The sequence below is a fragment of the Sabethes cyaneus genome, chromosome 2 (assembly GCF_943734655.1).
Source record: "Sabethes cyaneus chromosome 2, idSabCyanKW18_F2, whole genome shotgun sequence".
Classification (NCBI taxonomy): Eukaryota; Metazoa; Arthropoda; class Insecta; order Diptera; family Culicidae; genus Sabethes; species Sabethes cyaneus.
This window is the reverse complement of record NC_071354.1, coordinates 46,173,488-46,194,580: the sequence shown is the minus strand read 5'-3', so window position 1 is coordinate 46,194,580 and position 21,093 is coordinate 46,173,488. Positions and strand designations below refer to the sequence as shown.

The following is a 21,093-nucleotide window of genomic DNA, read 5'->3' as shown; positions in this document are numbered from 1 at the left end:
CAACTTCAACTCCGTAAAGAACTATCGGTTAAATAAGGGTTTTGTAAATTGTCAGTTTAGAACGGCGGCGTTTGCTTCGTGATCGTAGCGTTTTGCGAAGGGCAAAGTTGGTCCGATTTCATGCTGGAATGCGCCAATTAATCAAAAATATAGCGCAATACAAGAAATGTGCGATATACAGTGAAGCTGTTCAGAAAATCTTCAGTGAAAATTGACGGATTACCCTAGAAAAATGTCAGAACACACCACGGAAGAAGAATTTGTTCTGTTGCTAGTACAAACTGGAATAAAAATTTGCTTAGTTAGAATAGCCTGTTGGCAGGGCTAAGCCAATTATACGGGCTCTAATCATCGCTTCGAACGTCTCTGTCCGATCTAAGGAACAAGCATACACTTTACTTAGATCAAATTTACCGCTGGAAATTGCACTTCCTTTTTCTGTGGACACCGAATTCTCTACTCTAATGCTTTCACATCTAGGTTCACTTTCAAAATCCGACGACGAGATTCCCTGTTGATATTCAGCTCAACTGCCATTTTCTGAGCGGTCCGGTCGCAACTGCGACAAATTCACTCTCGACTCGAGCAACCTTTTTGACCTCTACAGTTCTAACGCGTCGTTTTCTTTCGGGTTTTTTACGGTTTTCAACAGATCCCGTCTCGACAAATATTTTTACTATATAGTATGCAAATCCTCTTTTTATGCCGAGATGTTTGAGGTCACGAAAAATAGTGCTGCAAGTAGCACCGTTTCGGAATTTACTTATTATCAACGACCGTAACTCGAACATTGGTACGTGTACACCGAACGAGATACAATACGAAAATGAAACTACGTCAAGTAAGACTTAAGTCGTGCTGACACACACACATGATATTAGTTTGATTGTATTAATAGATCGATGTTAAGTCAGAACGAACCAACTGACAAAACTCTGATTGCGAGAAAAGCGCGTTCAAAGTTTACTGCTGCTGTGTAGTTTAAATCTATCAATCATTCGAAATCATTTCATATCTTTGGCTGTTTACAACATTTATGTAATCTGATGAGTAAAATGTAGCTTAGGAAATTCTCAATCGTTTGCTGTCATTAACTTATTTTTTCAAATTTTGCGACTTGGTCCGGTCTGATTTAACACCGACCAATTGTATATGCCGTTGCAAGCATAAAATTGTTTTTGTTCGAATATATATGTGTGTTGCAGCCGAAAGGAAAGGCAATTTATTTGATAGCAAATCGTGTAATAGGTTTCAAATCTGTGGACAATAATATTACATTTTAGGTCATCGTTCGTATTAATTGCTTACTGTTTAGTGTCCTTTATGCCTGTCGGGCTGCTCTAGCACGTTGCGGCGTGCTGCACGTGGTTCACTGTATTCTAGGTTAAGTATGAATTTTGGAATAGGTAATTGTAAGCACTAGTCTAGTTTTAATGTTAAGTTTTACCTGGATAAGTAACTAGTTTTAAGTATAATCAAATCTGGTTCAATTTCACTTTAGGTTTTAATCTAATTTTTCGTTTTAATCCACTTTAGTATAAGTTTAATTTAAGTATTACTTGTAGTGTAAGTTTGAGCGTCTGCTCTCGATCACGACTGCACGGAAAAAGACAAGATCAGCAGCCGGTTCGCCACAGGCTGTCACTCGCTTGACGCTCCGCTTCGACTCGTTGCTGCGAAGCGCCGCTTGGGCTCCCTTCGGGAATGATGTCAGCTCGGGTGACCAGGCGACCGCTCTGTGCGGTGACAATGTGTGACACTGTATAATGCAATTTTTCATTTAAGTTGTGAGAATTTACATTTACTCGTAGATTTTTATTTATTTGACAAAGCTATCCACAAAGTATCGTACCCCAAAATGTAATTTCTTCAAAGGTTACAATTTTTCCAACACAAAATCGAAAACAAGACTGCTAAATTTTGTTCCGATGCATACTATATTACTGAAAAGTTCGTGGACGTCAGATTAAAATTGACAACTTTGAACTTCAAAGAAAATCTTCCGATTTTCTCAGATATACGTTATACGTTGCTACGCTTGCAACTAAAGGAATGTAAATTTAATAGCACTAGCGCGTTTATGGTGGTTTTTTGGAATAAGTTTTGTTAAAAATATTCTCGTTTGCTAATGTGTGACTTCGATTATAGAGCTATTCAGAAATTTGTGTTTTACTTTTATGAAAGCTCCCCTTCGCTTCCAGAGCGAGGAAGTATCTGATCTCGATAAGAACCTTCCTGACCCCAAAAACCCCAGAAATCACGCCGATCGGTTCTGTAGTTTCCAAGGCTCTAAGAATTAGACAGACAGAAATTTATTTTTATATATACAGATAAAAATGCAAGCAAATCAGCAACACAGCAAAAATATCAACATCATCATTATCACAACCGCCTTCTCTCAGCCTTGGGCAGACTTGGTTCTAACTGCTCCACCTCGTGCTGCAAACGGAAATGGAAACATTTAGTACAGGGGTGAAGCTTACCAGACCTTAGGGTCTTGTAGAGTCCGTAGTAAGCACGGCTTCCGGCAAGAATACGTCGAGCCGAGGTATACAAATTCATCCACCACCTTGAAATAGTCTCCGTTGACTACCACAGCTCGATCCCCAGCCAGCACCAAATCGTACATCAATAACCGAAAGTTATCGTAAATAACTCTTAAAGACATACATATGATATTCAGCACAGAATCGTATAGCAGTACGGAGTGGGTCGGGCTTAATCGGATATTGTCATATATTGTCATTTATTGAACATTATAACACAATTATCAACAGAGCTAACAGTATGCTAGGATTTATAAAAAGATTTAGCTACGACTTCCGTGACCCATACACAATCTTGCATATGTGAGGTCAATATTAGAATACTGTAGCATAGTCTGGTCACCATTTTCATTAATACACCAGGAACGAATAGAATCAGTACAAAAACAATTCGTGCTGTTTGCTTTGCGTAAACTAAATTGGACAAACTTTCCTCTTCCCTCTTATGAAGCCCGCTGCTTGCTTATAAATATACAGACACTAAAACAGCGACGTGAGTTCGCCAAAGTGTCATTTGTAAACGATATTGTTTCACACCGTATAGATTCTATGGAAATTTTATCTAAACTCAGCTTTTATGTACCGAACCGTCAATTGCGGAACCGAAATATATTTAGCATAAGTCACTGTCGCACAAACTATGCCAAATTCGGGCCTTTAAATCAGATGATGATCGCCTATAACCAACATTGCGAAAATATTGACTTTACTATGTCTAAACTAAAATTAAAACAATACTTTAATGCGTTAGATGCAAAAAAATGTAAGCAATATTATGTAACTTAAAAGTTGCACTGTTCAGTTTTCTTTGTAGACTGTATTGTAGTAATAGAACTAATATAATGTAATAACTAATGTAAAAGGTCTACTATGATTTGACGACAAAATAAATAAAAAAAAAATAATTACTTATATCGATTAAATGCGTATGTTCATTGATATGCCAATTTTGCGCATCAAATACGATTTATTAGCATGTATATATGTACGTAATGCTGATTTTTAACTTTTATCTATACCTATAAAAATAAATTTCTGTCTGTCTGTCCGTATGTTCCTTATAGAATCGAAAACTACTGAACCGATCGGCGTGAAAATTTGCATGCAGGGATTTCTAGGGCCGGAAAAGGTTCTTATGATGGTTAGAGACCCCTCCCCCACTAAGAGGGATGGCTCCCATACAAATGAAATACAAATTTCCTCATAACTCCAGAACTAATGAAGCAAATGGAACCAAATTTGGCATGTGGGTGCTTTGGGAGGCAAATTTCTTTTTATGGTGCATTGAGACCCCTCCCCTCTTTAGGAGGGGAATTATAACCTCTTTCCCCTATAATAGGGGACACTCCTATACAAATGAAATACAAATTTCCTCATAACTAGAAAACTAATCAACCAAATGGAACCAAATTTGGCATGTGGGGGATTTTGGAGGCAGGATTTTTTGATGATGGTTTAGACCCCTCACCCCTGTGGTAGGGGGATAAGGACTCTCATACAAATAAAACAGAAATTTTTGCGTAACTTAAAAACTAATCGAACTCAAGAAATTTTAGACTCTTCCATAAAACATAAGTCAATAACAAGACCACCAAAAACTATCAATAGTAACAAGAGATGATTCGGGGCGAGACGGCCATAGTCCGCGAGTGTTACCGGCAAGCCGGGTTCGAAAGCGCCGGCCACTGCGGCACACAGCACTGTACACCATTCATCGTGGCCTTAATCAGTCTTGTCAGCTTCCCGGAAAAGCCGTTTTCGTCCATAATTTTCCATAGCTCTGCATGGTCGACAATATCGTAAGCGGCCTAGAAATCTATGAATAGGTGGTGCGTAGGGACTTGGTATTCGGGACATTGGAAGAACTGTGAAAAATGATATGCAGACTGTGAAAAATAGGGTCCTGTTCTGTAAGACGCGTCGAGTAACTCGACGCGCCTCAGTCATTGTCGAGTGGTGGAGTGCGGTGAGAACGGGCAGCATAGCGGCTCGATGATCAACCAAAACAAAGCAAACTCAGGTGTCAATTTCTAACAGTTGAGCTACTTGCTTTTTAGCGGTCGACTCAGTGGACCGCTCGACAAAATCGTGAGGCGTATGACTTACATAATTCCAAAACTGGACTAGTCGAGCAAAGTAACACTCGAAGTGAATTATAGAATAGGGCCCATAATTGACTGTTCATTTGGGATTCCACCTGGACAGTCAATTATTTTTCACAGTTGGCATATCATTTTAACAGAGAGATGAGACCATGCAAGAGACGACACAGTTTCAAAAAATACAGTTTTGTCTTGAAAATCTTGTATTTTCATTGCAAAGTTAAACAACTGTTTCGGAAAAACAACTTTGTCAAGCCAAAGTTCAGAAATGTTGCATCTGTTATTTATTGAAAGCATTTGCAATTGCACTTTTATGAAACTTTCTCGATTCTCTTTGTTTCAATGGTTGAACCGTTTACTTATTTGTTTACTTATCGAAACAAAGACATCATAATTGTGGTCTCATGAAATCTTGCAGTTTACTATTGTGTTATGCTCTTCAATATTTTATCAATCTTTATTTTTGAGAAATCTTAGTGTCCGGACTTGGATGCTGTTCGGCCACAGAGAACTTCCCGCAAATTCAATGTTTTATTCAATGTTAACTTTTGTATTGTATTGTATAAAAAATATTTAAAAAGGTCGACGGCAAAAAAATGAAAATATAGTGTAAAATTCTAATTGTGAACAAATCTCTTTAGTGAAATTTATGACCCAAACTGTAATAGATATTGAATGCAATGTTTAGTGCTTTGAGTTACAAAATATTCTTGCTGCGAGCAGATTATTAGTTGATCCAGTTTTTTGTTTTTTTTTTCTATGACGGTTTCATGAAGCCATTAGAGCATGTTGGTAAGCGATAAAAAAGAAAGGGAAGGAGGTATTGGATGCCAATTAGTTCTAAAGCCGACGAAAAACCACAATTTTCAATATATTTTCTTAATATATTGCATTATCAAATCAACATAAAAGAACTGAATACATCAATTTCAATTTTCAACAAAAGACATGTTCGTTACTAACACGTAATAACATAACAAATATCACTTCCCGCGACCGGCCAGCTGTTCATCGTAGACAATCTCGAAACTCTCCGCATCCAGCACTCGAAACACATCGTTCCGATAGTTGCTCAGATCTTCGTTCTTCCGTCGATTGCTCGCGATGTGCATCTTGGTCATTACCGGTGGAATCGGTTCAATACCTGCCGTTGCGGCCAGATCGTCGTAATACTCGGCCTGACTAACGCCACCCAACATGTGCGCCTGACGTTTATGCAAACCACGGGCCCATCGACCTGCCATTTCGGCATCGTGATCGGCCTGCATCTCCAGCCGGGATGGAAGCTCCCTTCTGCCGGAATAGTATTCCATAACGAAGCGCGACTGTAGGTCAAACATTAGCGTAGTACAGACGTAGTATGGAATGCCGATGAATGCCATTGTGGGATGATTGATATTCAGCACTTGTTTGTACAGTGGTTTAACCCAGTTGCTATCGACTTCGATGCCACATGATTCGTGCAAGAATGGAAAGTTGTAGCGATAACCTGTGCAGTATAAGATTAGATCGACCGGGTGACAGGATCCGTCCTTAAACTCAACCTGGGACTCGTGAAGCCGAGTTACATCCGGTGCTTGTATCACGTTTGAAGGAAACAGCATATCCTTTAGCTTATCTGGTACGTGGTGACTAAAATAAACCGTGTTAGCGTGAGCAGCTGCAGCGAAAACCAGATCTTTCCCGCTGGGACCGGATCCAATGATAAGGACATTGCGGTTTTTGAACAGCTCTGGTTTACGATATTCGTGACTGTGTAGTTGAATGCCTTTGAAGCGCTTCCGCCCTTCAACTTCCGGTGTCGCAGGATTAAAATAATGACCATTGCAAACCAATACAAAATCGAAGATCATTGTTTCCGTTTCATCTCGAGCTAAATCTTTGACTCGAACTTCCCACTTATTTGTGTTCGTTAGTTTCACCTCCTCGACCGAATGCTCGAACCGTATGTGCTTATCTACTTCGAAATGATTTGCATAATTTTGTATGAATTTTAGAACCTCACTAGAGTGTATGTAAGACCGCCGTTGCTGTGGCATCTCATAATCTGGAAATCCCATAATCTCCTTAGGCAGGTTTGTCCACAACCCCTCGTACATACTGCTGTGGATCGGCAGTCCATTGCTGTCCTTGCCGGTGGCATCGGTGTAAACCCAGGTACCACCGAGCTGGGCGGTTTGCTCAAAAATCACCACATCCCCACCGGCTTGCAGGACACACTTGCCGGCACTGACTCCGGCAACGCCGGCGCCAATTACACAGTAGCGCGACCGTTGATGGGTATTCTGTAAATGGATAGGTCACGAAGCTAATTATCGAAAAAGCAAAAGCTAACAATGGTGATAAGCTAAAAAAACCTTAAACCTGTGAAATTAGATAATCGTTTACCTACCATTTAGAATTAAAACGAATACTGCCGTAATCTGAGTCGCAGTCAACAACACTCGAACAGACTAGCACGACGGCAATCTATTGACTGACCAGACCAGAGACGAATGGAAAAGTTGAATGAAATCAACAGATTAATGGTGTATGTTTACGTTTTAACACACGGTGTCGTTCACAGAGGACGTCCCGTATTTTTCAGAGTTGAATCCTTATCCTCACCCTCTTTATCAACAACATTTTTCAATTCAATTTTTCGTTAAATTTTTCAAACTCACCCATTTCCTAGTTTTAGGAACATATTTTGTTAACAACGCTTAAGGGGGAATGAAATAATGTGTAAATTATAAGTTTTGAGTAAGGGTGTGGTAGTAGAGCGAGACAAACGACAGCGCAGTTGCAAAGCAGATACGTCGTACTCATTCGAATGGGTTTTTCGTTTTGATCTAAAAAACTTCACCCATCCATTTGAATTATACGTCTTTATTAGATTAAAATAAACGAAATTTATTATAAAATGATTTTGAATTAACAACAAATCCATAGAAACTGTTTCTTAGCTCGAAGAAAAAAATCATTACTTAGTAAAATTGCAAACGGAACGAATTTAGAATTTTCGTAGAGGAAAACATTAAATACCATAAAGTATGAAGTTGTAATAAGATTTAACCAATTCAAACGATTCCGCAATTTTCGTCAAGCATAAAATATATACTTTAAGTGGGAAATACATTTTCTAATTTAACAGGAAACCGTCCTAAAATGTTCATCGTTGATAACCTCAAAGATATCGTCCCGATAGTGCAGCAGATCTTCAGCCCGTCGTCTCATACATTCTTCGAACAGTTTCATCACTATTGGCTTCAGTGGTTCAATGCCCGCTGTCTGAGCTAGATCCTCGTAATATCTAATCTGCAGGTCACCTTCCAGTTTGTGCATCGACTTCTTCTGCAAACCCCGACGACGACGTTCCTCGACATCTGCTGCCGTGTCGTTCAACATTTCTTCACCGGAGGGAAAAGTTTTCCTTCCCGTGAAAAATTGCACACAAAATCGAGCCTGCAGATCCATCATCTGGGTTGGACAAACGTAAAACGGAATCCCAAGCAGCGCCATCGAAGGATACTTGATGTTGATTAGATGTTTGTACAACGGTTGCACGTGATTTTCCTCAACGTAAATTCCACAGTCCAAACTTAGAAAAGGGAATGAGTATTGGTACCCGGTACAGTAAATAATAACCGAACATTTGAGTTCAGAATTATCCTCAAATACAATTCCTGTTGGTGTCAGCCGAGCAATGGCTGGCTTAACTTGAACCGAAGGCGTAAAACTAGCATTCTGCGTTTTGTAGTGGCTAACTGTCACGCTGTTTGCCACCTTTGAGGTGGCAATCGCAATATCGGAAGCACTGTAACCGGCACCAACCAACAGTATGTCTTCTCCTTTGAAACTTTCTGCACATCGGTAATCATGACTATGCATTTGAACTCCTCCGAAATCAGCTTTGCCCGGATACTCAGGAATCTTGGGGTGCGAGTAGTGTCCATTGCAAACCATAACGAAATCAAACTCGATCGTTTCAAATTTTTCATCACGTAAATCCTTCACAATAACCTCCCACTGGCGGTCCCCACCGGACTGGGGACAAACTCGTACCACCTGATGCTCCAGCCTGATAGATTCCCAAATTTTATGCTCATCCGCATAATCCAGCAACCATTTCAGCACCTCCTCTTGTCGCACGTAGGAAAATTCCGACTGAATATCCGAGTCCGGGAAGCCCATGGTTTGTTTCGGTATATTCGAACGCAGCCCGCGATACATGCTCGTGTGGATGGGCACTCCATTCGCGTCCCTTCCGGTTTGGTCCGTATACACCCAGGTTCCTCCGATTTGGTTGGTCTGCTCGAACACCATCACCTCGGCTCCCGTATCTGCGGCATGTCTGGCGCTGGTTAATCCGCCTGCCCCGGCACCAATGATGCAATATTTCGGTCTTCTCGGGTCCATTCTTTGCAGCTTACTGAGGCACGCGTAGTGCCAGTAGCTCTTGTTGTCGTTCGTTTGTCTGAATACGAATGCGATTATTTTGCACGTTAGATAGTGATAACGGTTTGCAAATATTTGAGTTGTTTAAACGGATGAAAAGAACTATCGAACAACAGTGTGAAATTTGCAAATCATTGTAATTAACAAGCAAACATAAATTGATTAAATTTTTATTTACTACATGCCTGATTGTAAGATGCTAAATATCTCTTAATTTTATTTTAGTTTTCAATTCACTTTCTATATTGCACATTTTTATCCAACATAAACCTCAGAATACGGTTGATTTTCTATAAACTTGAAGAAATTTCCTATATCATGTATTAGAATAAAAAAAAACTGTAGAACGATTGGGCTCGTTATTGTTTATATTACCATATTAATTTCCATTATTGTTGTACGCTCGTGAGAAGACTTGATAAGTGAGATAACGTGAGATGTTTATGGAAGAGCTACTATCACAGATAAGCGATAAGCGAATTGAAAAAAGTGAACCTATCGCTAGGTTTTGATGCAAGTAGGTCAATTGAAATGATATGATCTCTTGAAACGCGTGCCGCTAACTGATGTAGAGGTTGAACACGAAAAAAAGTACAAAGGTCCATGCCTAGTGGCACGGGCGCAGGCTTGAAGTAGGACTACGAATGTAGCGCAATTCGTCTCCCAATGCTAAAGCCGGTGATTTTTGTATGAATTTCATATATAGATGCTCAAGTTGCGCATTAAAAAATTGTGTTCTTACATGTGAGAAATTCATAATTTCAACTCTTTAGCTAATTTATATGGTGGACCTGAAAAGGTCCGTTTGTTAATCTCTAATTCTCAAATTTCTGACTCGTAGTGTCCATTGTCAACTTGAATAACACAAGGAATATTCGAATAATTTTTAATCGAATAATGTCAGCACAAGTAGTTGAATTAATCGAATAGTTTAATTAATCGATTAGTACAGACAAGGCTCACCGATTAATCGGTAATCGAATAATTGAAGATTTCGGACATCACTATTCCCACCCATTTAAACCCTTCTGCTTCCGCGACCAAAATTTGGGTTTTCTAGCTTATTTAATATTCTATTATAGCAGCTTATTGTCAATTGCAAGTAAAATTGTACCATCCAAAGTGCGATATCACTCATAAAGTGCTATTTTGCATTAAATCGTTTCGATCTTCGGCGCACTTTTTCGTTATCTGCCAAGCAATAAGTGCGCCGAACAGACCGAAACGATTTAAGCTAAAATAGCACTTTTATGAGCGATTGCGTATTTATTGATTGGACAATTTTCCTTGAAATTGACAATAATAGATCGATGTTTCGAATCCAACACGGTCGGCGTAGTTTCCACTCCACACCAAACAATAATTGGCTGCTGCCAAGTTTTACCACCTTTGCCGCGTCCGGATCCGGACAGGGAGATAAAATCGTAACTCTCATTATTATTTGTAACCCAAACAACGCGAAAATGATGCCGTTCGCAAAATCAATTCAACTGTTTCATATACTTATTCAGTAGTTCTTAAAAGAACTGATTGTTTTCTACCAGCTGTTAATAATACAAATCGAAGAAATTTACTGCTAGGCAGCAGCTTTTTTCGAACCGCATTCTCCGTTAAAACAACTTCTTTTGGCTTTGGAGTTTTCGGTGCCTTTGTTATGGTCTTCTTTGACTTAGTAATCTTGCTTCTCGCTAGCAAGTTTGGTAGGCGAAGGAACCGGAAGCGCCAGTTCTTTGTTTGGACCAGCTTTCTCTTGTTGAAAACTAACTTCAAAGCCTTTTTCACGAATGTGTCCAACCTTGAAACGTTAGCTGGCGGCGATATACTTCTAGACGGCTTGCAACGAGGATCCGTTGACTCTTCGGTTTATTGGCGTCTCGCTTAGTGAATTTGGATGTCTTCGTTGCCTTATTCCGGGGAAGTAGCAACAGCTGAAGCTCAACGATTTTCGAGCGGATTCTATAGAGCGTAAATGAAATACAATCAACCTTTGGTTCAAAGGGAATTTAATCCATAGCTCTTCTCCTATATATTTCTTTCATCCGTGTTAGGGAAGCATTGGCGTGGGAAGGCAAAAATAAAATTAAAGCAACGTCATGAGTTAGAAGATCGCATGGTGAGTCACCACATATTTAACGTTTTATAGATCAAATCAGAATAAATTCTTCATGTTTTAAAGAATCAGCGACATTTGGAAATTTAATTAAAGAAATTTAGTATACAGAAAATTTTCATCTCTTCATAAACAAATTCGTTCGTCCTAAAAAGGACGGGTTGTGGTAAATTATGTGGTTGAAAATCCGGCCAGCAGAATGGCTTGAATGTTTGAAACAACACCTCCCAGGGCAATGGTGACAACGGTTACCGAACAGAGCATTTTCCATTGATTCAAGCTCTTCCGCTCCCGCAACCAAATATTCTAATACAGCTGATAATAGATCAATGCTCCTGTATCAACGCGTTCGGGGCACTCTACACCAAACAATGATCCGCTGCTGCTACCGTACCGTACGGATGCCAATGCGAAAATGATGCCGTTCGCCGGCTTATTTCTGATTATATACCAGAGCAAACGGCAGCAAGTTGTAACAAAGGCGGATCAACGTAGGGCAGAGAATCATAGACACGAAAGAAAGGCGGTACAACCAGGAATGCCACATATAATTCTGTGTTTTTTGTTGGAAAAATCTGACAATCTGTACGGCGAGGAAAAATATCTGTGCAAAAATCTGTCCAATGCAAAACAATGAGAGTGAAAGAGATAGAGAGTCATTTTGCTGACTATTTCCGTCTCTTTCACTCTCATGTAAAAGTTCAAAAATCTGTTTAATCTGTGTAATTTGGCGAAAATCTGTATTCTATGCATACAGATTCTGTACAGGCGATTTCGTTCAAATATCTGTTAAACACAGAATAATCTGTGCATGTGGCAACCCTGGGTACAACGTACAACGAAACCGTACATTGTTTGAACCAAACCGGTGTCCGGTGCTTCCTTAATGAAGAGCTACCAGTTTCTGCAGAGCAACCTAATATGAAGCATCGTCTTCATGCCACCGAAAACCAGTGGAAAGGCCGCAAAGCGCGATAGGAAAAAGAAGAAGAAGCCACGCCACTAGGAGAGCAACGCTATTTTCTTTCATTTATTGCCGACAGGGATGGCACGGCAACGGGCATGGCAGACGTGCACTCACAGTTGTGTGTGGTTGTGCCGGGTGAGTTTGCCAAGCGCGCCGTCTCGGAAGGTCAGGCTTCTGTAACTATACAACAATTAGCCCTTTTTAGGGCCTAATATATAAATGAAGATGCAATTCGATTTTCTCACTAAACGCTTAGTCTCGAATTACGAAGTGGCGCAGTTTTCTTTCGCCAGATAATGTGGCTTACTCGTTTCATGCTTTTAGAAAGAATCTTAAATTCGTATTATTTTGCATGTGTAGGTATATGAACAATTTTGTTCAGAAATACTCTTCGGAAGGTTTGTCTTAATACAGTTTAAACATGTAATTTCTGACGGGCTCATACTTCGAACGCTCATACTAAACTGCCAACATCACTTTAAAATGTGAGAAAAATCAATTTAACTGCTTCGTATACTTTTATTCAGTAGTTCTTAAAAGAACTGATTGTTTTCTACCAGATATTAGTAATGCAAATCAAGGAAATTTACATCTAGGCAACAGTTTTTTTCGGGCACCTTCTCCGCTGGAACGACTTCGTTTGACTGGGGCTTTCGGTGCCTTTGCTACGGTTTTCATTGGCTTAGTTGATTTTTGTTCGGGGGCACCCGCATATTTACTCCAGCAGTACAGCTTTAATCGGAGCCGCCTTTGCAGCAGTTAGCAAAGATATTGTTTTCGTCCGTTTTATCAACCTTGAACAAATCGGAAGCGCCTGTTCTTTTTGTTTGGACCAACTTTTCGACAGCTAATTTCAAAACCTTTTTCACAAATGTGTCCAACCTTGGAACGTCACAATTGTGGCTAGCGGCGATTTACTTCCAACGGCTTGCAGCGAGGATCCATTGATTTTACTGGGTATTGATAGCAGCAAAAACCATACCCGTTCGCTGGCGGGTGAGTCGGTTACTTCTTCGGTTTGTTGGCGTCTTGCTTGGTGAATTTGAATGTCTTCGATGCCTTATTTCGAGCAAGCAGCACCCACTGAAGCTCAACAATTTTCGAGCGAATTCTATAGAGCGTAAATGAAATACAATCAAAACCCATAGCTCATCTCGTATATATTTCTGTCATCTGTGCTAGGGAAGCATTGGCGTGGGAAGGCAAAAACATGAAAATAATGAAATAATGAATATACGTCTAATATTTTCTCAATTATTAAACGTCTGTTTGGAAAACATGGAATCTATTGTATTGTTATGGATTTTTTGAAAAATGTCCAATCGATTGATACCAATATCTCTAGAATCTGTTGACGGATGACTGAGTTATAAGCGTGCAAACCATAACCACTTTTCGTTACATGTTCCCTTTTCGTTTTTCTAAAGTGCACCCCAATATAGAAATCAAAGAAGTAGTCCTACTTCAAAATTTTGTACATGTCACATTCACATTTAGCATCTACTCTTCTCAAAGCAAAGCAAAAGACACGCGGCCATGTCGATAAACAAAATAAAATATTTTTAATGTATTGAGTATACATTACTAAGTTTTATGCTTAGTGTAAGGCCATTGTCAACCTTACTTTTTATCTATAGCCCATTGCTCGAACTTTTTCCCGAAACTGGTCTTCATCCTTTCTAGAAATGCCAATACCGGGGGATATTTCGAAAACCGGTTTTTCGGTATTGATAAATGCAATACCGGTAAAACCGGTAAATGTTAATACTTAAAAACAACATTGACAAATCATTTGAAGAAGATCTCTCTATAACCAATGGTACTCAATTTCTTTTGGCATAACTAAATGATTAGTTTATTAAAAACCCGAATTAATCCACCTAGCGGCGTGACCTAGCCTTTCTACTGCCGCAATAATCATTATATAATTTCTCAGGAACATCTATAATTAATTTGACTATATTTTTAAATATCCGTTCTGTATTCCTCAAAATCCTTATTTGCCAGTAAAATTCACAACGTATTGCGTACAATAATTATATTTTCTTTCCTTGGGTGCAGAAATATTTGTAAGTGTCATTTACGTTACTTGATGAACACCTTATTTAGTTTTATAGTATTTACGTGATTTATAGAAATTTATAGATTTATAGGTTTACGTAAATACCAAAGATAATGTTTGCAGACTTGAATGAATATATATAGAAAATTAGAAATTAACCCTCTAACGGGTCTAAATTAAATTAAAGGCCTTACCTGACCTTACCTGGAAATGCTTCATGTACTTACTGGAGCAGCTAAGCTAGGAGGTGCGAACTAGAGCGCCTGTTTTCCAGGCGAGGGGCGTCTCACACAGCGTCTGTCTCGGAACGGGCGGCTGAATATGAAATGCTGTATACCGCAAGCTATACCTAAGATGGCAGACCCATCAGCGGGATGCAGATATCGCGACCTCGGTGAGGTAGTATACCGAAAAACTCAATTACCATGAACAACGAAGAAAGAAATTCCTGCCTAATCAACTTATACGCACCGGCAAATGATAAATCCGATGATGCTAAGGACGAATTTTACGACAGGCTTGAGAGCATCTATGGAGAGTGCCCAAAACACGACGTGAAAATCATCACTGGAGATGCAAATGCGCAGATCGGGAGGGAGGAGTTCTTCCGTGCAGTCATTGGAAGACATAGCCTTCATCTGTCGACCAATGATAACGGTCTGAGGCTCATAAATTTTGCCGCGGCCAGAGAAATAGCCATCTGTAGCACCTACCTTCCACGTTTGAATATTCGGAAACACACCTGGAGGCATCTAAATGGAGACTCTAGCTCTCAGATCGATCATGTCTTGATTGACGGTCGACACTTTTCGGATGTTATCGATGTACGGTCTTTTCGGGGACCAAATATCAACTCTGACCACTATCTCGTAGTCGTAAGATTCGCGCAAGGCTGTCGAACACGACGAAAGCTCGCACTGCGAGGACGCTGCGTGTCAACATCCAACGGTTAACGGCAGACGGCGTGCCAGTGGAGTACGCCAGGAAGCTTGACGTATGAATCGCAGAACAGCAGGTAGAAGGAGATGATATAAATGGGCTGTGGAGGAACATCCATGTTGCCACCGAAACAGCTGCGAGAGCGGTGGTAGGCACGACGCGTGGAAGACAGCGTAACAGCTGGTTTGATGTCGAATGCCAGAGAGTGACAGATGAAAAGAACCAGACCAGGAGTCGCCTGCTCACTGCGGCAACGCGTCAAAACAGAGAGAGGCACAGAGAGACTAGAGCTGTGGAAAAAAGAATCCATCGTCTAAAAAAACGCGAGTACGAGGAGCACGTGCTCGCCGGTGCAGACGAGCGAAACGCCAGCAACAACACACGGAGTTTCTATAAAACGGTGAGATGCAGGAATTTTGCCATGCCTGTGATGTGCAATGATAATGCTGGCAACCTACTTACCGACAAAATGGCGGTAGCAGCCAGGTAGAAGGAGCACCTCCAGACACTGTTGAATGGAGAGGTAAGTGCGATGCGGAGATCAGCAGGGACAGGATAGAAATTGTAAGCGATGGCCAAGCTGTGGAGCCACCAACACAGAAGGATTCCCAAAAAAATCCTTCTTCATTACTTTCTCTTATCATCCCTTCATCAATTGTAGAACCATCGTTTCAAAAAATATTAACACAGGAGGAGTTTAAGAAGGCAATCAGTGAGCTGAAAAATGGTAAGGCTGCTGGGAAGGACGGTATCCCGGCTGAACTTCTAAAAGCGGGGAGCGCGCGGCTATACGAAGCAATCCACCGGATCATTGTCGGGATCTAGGAGGAAGAACAAATGCCGGAAGAGTGGTTGGATGGCCTCATTTGCACAATTTTCAAAACGGGACATCGACTGGAGTGTGAAAACTATCGAGGAATTACATTGCTTTTACATTCTGCCTACAAGGGGCTTTCCCTTATCCTGTTCTGCAGACTGAGACCGTTAGCGGAGTCCTTCGTCGGCGAGTACCAAACTGGTTTTCCCAGATGTTTACCATTCGTCAGTTGCTAGACAAGTTCCGGGAGTACAACTTGCAGACACACCATCTGTTTGTGGACTTTAAAGCGGCGTACGATTCAGTCAAACGAAATGAGCTGTGGCAGATAATGCTAGAACATGGTTTTCCGACGAAACTAGTTACGCTGATTCGTGCGACGCTGGACGGATCCAAATCATGCGTTAGAATAGCGGGTGAGACCTCGGCTGCTTTCGTGACGTTGGATAGACTGAAGCAAAGGGATGCACTCTCTAACCTACTATTCAACATTGCCTTGGAAGGTGCATTACGAAAGGCAAACGTGGAAAGGAATGGAACTATCATCACGAAATCTCACATGCTTCTTGGTTTTGCGGATGACGTCGATATCATCGGAATCAACCGTAAAGCAGTGAAAGAGGCCTTCAGGTCATTTAAAAGGGAAGCGGTGAGATTGGGACTTAACACTTCCAAAACGAAGTACATGGTTGCTGGTAGGGAAGGTCAAAAGTCTTTTCTCGCTTTTCCTGTCCTGACGTTTTCGAGCTTAGGTTTACAAAAGTACCAGAACGAAAATAGTTTTGCAACAGATAGCGAAACAGACGTGGACGAGGTCCTGGAAAATTATTATGAACATATACGAATAATAAAACCCTGGTAACTTACTAAAATCAGCATATATGTATGTAATTCATAATTGAAATAACCAAAATGTCCGACCAGACCCGGCCGAGATTTTTGGCATACTTATACTATATTCTATGGTGGTTCAAGCAATGCTAATATTAGTCGCCAGTAGGTGCCTATTTATGAAAAAAAAAACTTGTAAAAACGGTTAAATTTATGCTTCAAATCAATTTTTAAAGCAAATAAAGTAACATATGATATTTACACCTTCTAGAAAGTTACGTAATTTGATAGTATCCAAAAGTTTGTAGAACATGTCAAACCTGTTAGATGAGGTTTTGTGTACAAAAAGTTTAAAAACTGGTTTTAAGGGGGTCACGACAGAAAGTCAATTGTATCTCGCAAACCAAATGATGCAGATACTGCAGATCATTTATGGTCTTTAGCGCCTTTGTTCGTATGAATATCCCCCTTAATATAAAACTGTCAAAAGTTAGCCATCGCTTACTATAATGAAATTAAAAAAAATAACTTTTTTGTGTTAGGAATTATAGACATAGTTTCTTCGGCAAAGTTGTAAATATTGTAAAAACAAGTAACATTGCTGAAAAAATGAAATTTCTATCTTTATCGAGTGCTGAACTATAGGGCATATTCTTTAAAACTTTTTAAAAAATTGGTTTTTCATACTTAGCTTTTGTTAGTTGCATTTTAGAAGAATAGAATGTTCTAGGTAATTATCGAAGCTCTCAAAATACACGTTTTTGCAGAAGACCACAAATCTCTTGGACCTTTTCTTTACAAAGTAATCGTTTTTGGCCCGTGAAGTTAGGGAAAAGTAAAGCTTAAATAAGCGATAACTTTGTAAGGAAATGTCCTAGAGATTTGCAAACTTCTGCAGAAACGTGTATTATGAGTCCTTCAATAATCACCTAGAACCATATAGTTCTGTAAAATGCAGCCAATATAAGCTAAGTATGAAAAACTAATTTTTAAAGAATTTACAAGGAAAATGCTCTATAGCTCTGCACTCGATAGGAATAGAAATGTCATTACTTTAGCAAAGTTGTTTAACTTTATATTTTCCATAACTTTGCCGAAGAAACCATGTGTCTATTTACTAACATAAAAAATAGACGTGTATCGAGACTTTAGCGAACGTGAAACACATAAAACGTATGCTTTCCGTACTCTCAGTTGGGTGGTTGGGGACAAGCGGAACCCATACAAGTTTATAGTACTCGACTTAAGTTTTAAGATGAAGCGCTGATTTCATAAATTCGCTTGCCCCATTTTACCCCATGGGCTTGTGAAGCTATGGAAATTTAAAGCTTGAATATGCGATAACTCAGTAAGTAAAGGTCCAAGAGATTTGCGGTCTTCTGCAAAAACGTGTATTTTGAGAGCTTCGATAATTACCCAGAACATTGTAAACTTGTAAAATGCAACTAACAAAAGCTAAGTATGAAAAAACCAATTTTTAAAGAAGTTGCCCTATAGTTCAGCACTCGATAAAGATAGAAATTTTATTTCTTCAGCAAAGTTGCTTGTTTTTACAATATTTACAACTTTGCCGAAGAAACTATGTCTATATTTCCTAACACAAAAAAGTTGTTTTTTTATTTTCATTATAGTGAGCAATGACGAACTTTTGACAGCTTTAGATTAAGGGGGGTATTCATACGAACAAAGTTGCTGAAGACCATAAATGATAATTGGACCACTGTGTGCTGGTGTTGCTAGCAAATTTGCTGCAATCCACTAGGGAGCATATTTTCGGTCAAAACAAGTTCGTGTTCGGAGGAGGCATTGGTCGCTAGATAGGAATCCACGTCAAGATCATAAGACCAAGCCAGGCGAGCAATTTATAGTCACCGACTACTAATACAGAATCGTCGGGGGCTGCTTTAGTTATAATTTACTGCACGCAGTTGGAATGCGCGATGTATCTATCCGATTCGCTGTTGAGCCTCAAGTAGATACCACACACATAGACAGATTTGGTTGAAAGGCAAAGTTTTACAACCACGTTCGAGCGAGTCACAACAGATTTCTTTACAGCGACGAGCGTTCCGCCTCCTCTTCGTAAATGACTGGTCACGTGACTGCGGTCACAGCCGAAGATATTATAGTTACGTGACAGCTCGGCATTTTTCACTATCATTCTGAAACTATGTTTCGGTAAGTACGATAACATCATAGTCACTAGAAGCGGTCCTAAGTAAAAGTCATTTGCCTTCGTACGCATCCCTCCGGCATTCTGGTAGTAAACAGTCAATGAGGTGTTCGCTTTGCTTCGTAACGAAGAATCTTCGAGCGATTCCGGTGCAGTAGATCGCGACGTGTGGCATAGAACGGTAAAGTGAGGAGTGGCGTATGAAGCAGCTACAGGAGAGTTACTGAGTCCAAATGCTGTCAACATTACTGGAGCTGTCGTTGATAGGTGGAGGTGGTTTTCACGAGTCTAAATTGTCGGTTTCCAAAAAAACTGTTAGTGGACGGGCACGGTGGGGGTTTGCACAAGGCGAGCAGTCAACTGGTACTGTGGGACTACGCTTAACGCCTACATGTCCATTGCCGGAGTCACTGATGCTGATGATTCTATTGGGTTCAACAGTACTGGCCGTAAAAAATCTCGTTTTTACCAGAATCCTCAAACTCTCAAAATCCAAGAACATAGCTTTTGATTTCAGATCCTCTGCCACCCCGACTTTGTAAGACACAAAAGTAAGGGAGCGCAAGTCTTTTCCGCGAGGAACAAGTTTAACGACAGTGGTCTCGTTTGTTCCTAAATTCGAATGCACCATATCGGTTACCGTCTCGTCGCTAACATCCGGATGAATATTTGACTAAGGACTAAGCTGTCTAGGCTGGGGTAAAATAAATTACATACCCCATTTTTTATTAAAAACAATTCTAGTTTAATTAAACAAAGCCTAGGTGCTAGATTTCGTTATCGAAACTTGATCTTCTATTCTTATACGACAGACTTCGGAGCCAGCTGTTATAGTACAGAACAATTGCGGGGCCGGTGCAACGATCCTATTGACTCTAACAGCCTCTCCCAGCCGAAATTTGAACATACGGTGACTGGCTAGTTTAGTTAAAGTACTTAATAACTGGCCTCTTCCTCACTTCACGCTACGTTAAAAAAATCCATTTTGTCGAAGCATTCCCAACCAACCCTAATGACAGTTGCAGCGAGGGACAGTGAATGTTATGTCTGTTTGTCTACAATAAAAGTATGCAAAAAATCTTAATTGAGTCTGCTCAGGCATACTGGGTTTTCCGTTAGCCTTGTCGATAATTTTAATTGCGATTTTCAAGTATTTTTGCTAGTTTAATCGAACTACTAGGTTATCTGCCAGGTCGTCTGTTTCTGAATCTATGTCACATATTTCATCCCGACAAGTTTGCAAACAATTGCATTGTTTGTTTACTGTCGGTTACCTTAAACTTGTAATTATAGAGTCCACCGTTATCAGTAATCGACGCAACAGATTTTCATTGGTTGCTATGCTGTTTAGAATAATAAATACTGAATACATAATTGTAGAACAATTGTAATCATTTTTCGTCACTCACTTTGTTTAACACTAAATAACCATGAATCAAAATTTTATAAATAGATCGTCAGATGCAATATTAACCACACAGTTGCATATACTTTTATATCATTTTTCAGTTTTTTTTTAAATTAAGCGTGTAGGGGGCTATATCTCTGCATATTAGCGTTGGTAAGAGGAAATGCTTATCAACTTAGGGACTATATTGGCTCGTTTTATTATCCCTGATTTCCCTGATCGCGGATAAGTTCAAGTTGTTACGTGGTTTTTGAGCCGTAAATCTCGCATGTGCATAGTATTTTTCGATATAAATTAAATTATGGTTGTATATAAGCACCATTGGTATTGTATTAAATTTGTTAAAAAAGGTATTTTTTATATCTTAATTTTCGTAGTTACTGACTTTACAAGAATATTTTCGAATATCCAGGTTAGTCTCATGTGACTGATGCTTACATACCTACATCATCCATCTAGCTCCGCCCATCTACTAACAACAATTCCTTTCCCGAAATACTTGTGAAGATGCAGAGGATTCCCTGGTCTTTAGTAGCAACAAGTATTGGACTAACATTCCTTTCCATCCCACCAAGACCCGCATTCGGACGTGGCCGGCGTCGGTATTGATCAGCATGCAGGGACCTGATAAGGTTGCACAATGAAAAATAGCGTGCTGTCCCAAGTATGCTTTTTCCAGCCATCATTTTGCAATTTTCATC

General features: G+C 39.9%; 2 protein-coding genes across 2 annotated transcripts; both read right to left on the bottom strand.

Moving 5' to 3' along the window:
• Positions 1-5,525: 5,525 nt before the first annotated feature.
• Positions 5,526-7,129, bottom strand: LOC128737205 (senecionine N-oxygenase-like). Its single transcript, XM_053831797.1, has 2 exons — positions 7,041-7,129; positions 5,526-6,933 (listed from the first exon to the last, which is right to left on the bottom strand). The coding sequence occupies exons 1-2, from the start codon at positions 7,041-7,043 to the stop codon at positions 5,632-5,634; spliced, it is 1,305 nt and encodes a 434-aa protein (XP_053687772.1). The 5' UTR covers positions 7,044-7,129; the 3' UTR covers positions 5,526-5,631.
• Positions 7,130-7,691: 562 nt separating this feature from the next.
• On the bottom strand, positions 7,692-9,046 carry LOC128735360 (senecionine N-oxygenase-like). The gene has a single exon (XM_053829849.1). The coding sequence runs from the start codon at positions 9,044-9,046 to the stop codon at positions 7,775-7,777; it is 1,272 nt and encodes a 423-aa protein (XP_053685824.1). The 3' UTR covers positions 7,692-7,774.
• Positions 9,047-21,093: the final 12,047 nt, after the last annotated feature.

What these genes read in the sequence shown, in the direction of transcription:
- LOC128735360 (XM_053829849.1), bottom strand. Translation starts at nt 9,046, where the DNA reads ATGGACCCGAGAAGACCGAAATATTGCATCATTGGTGCCGGGGCAGGC.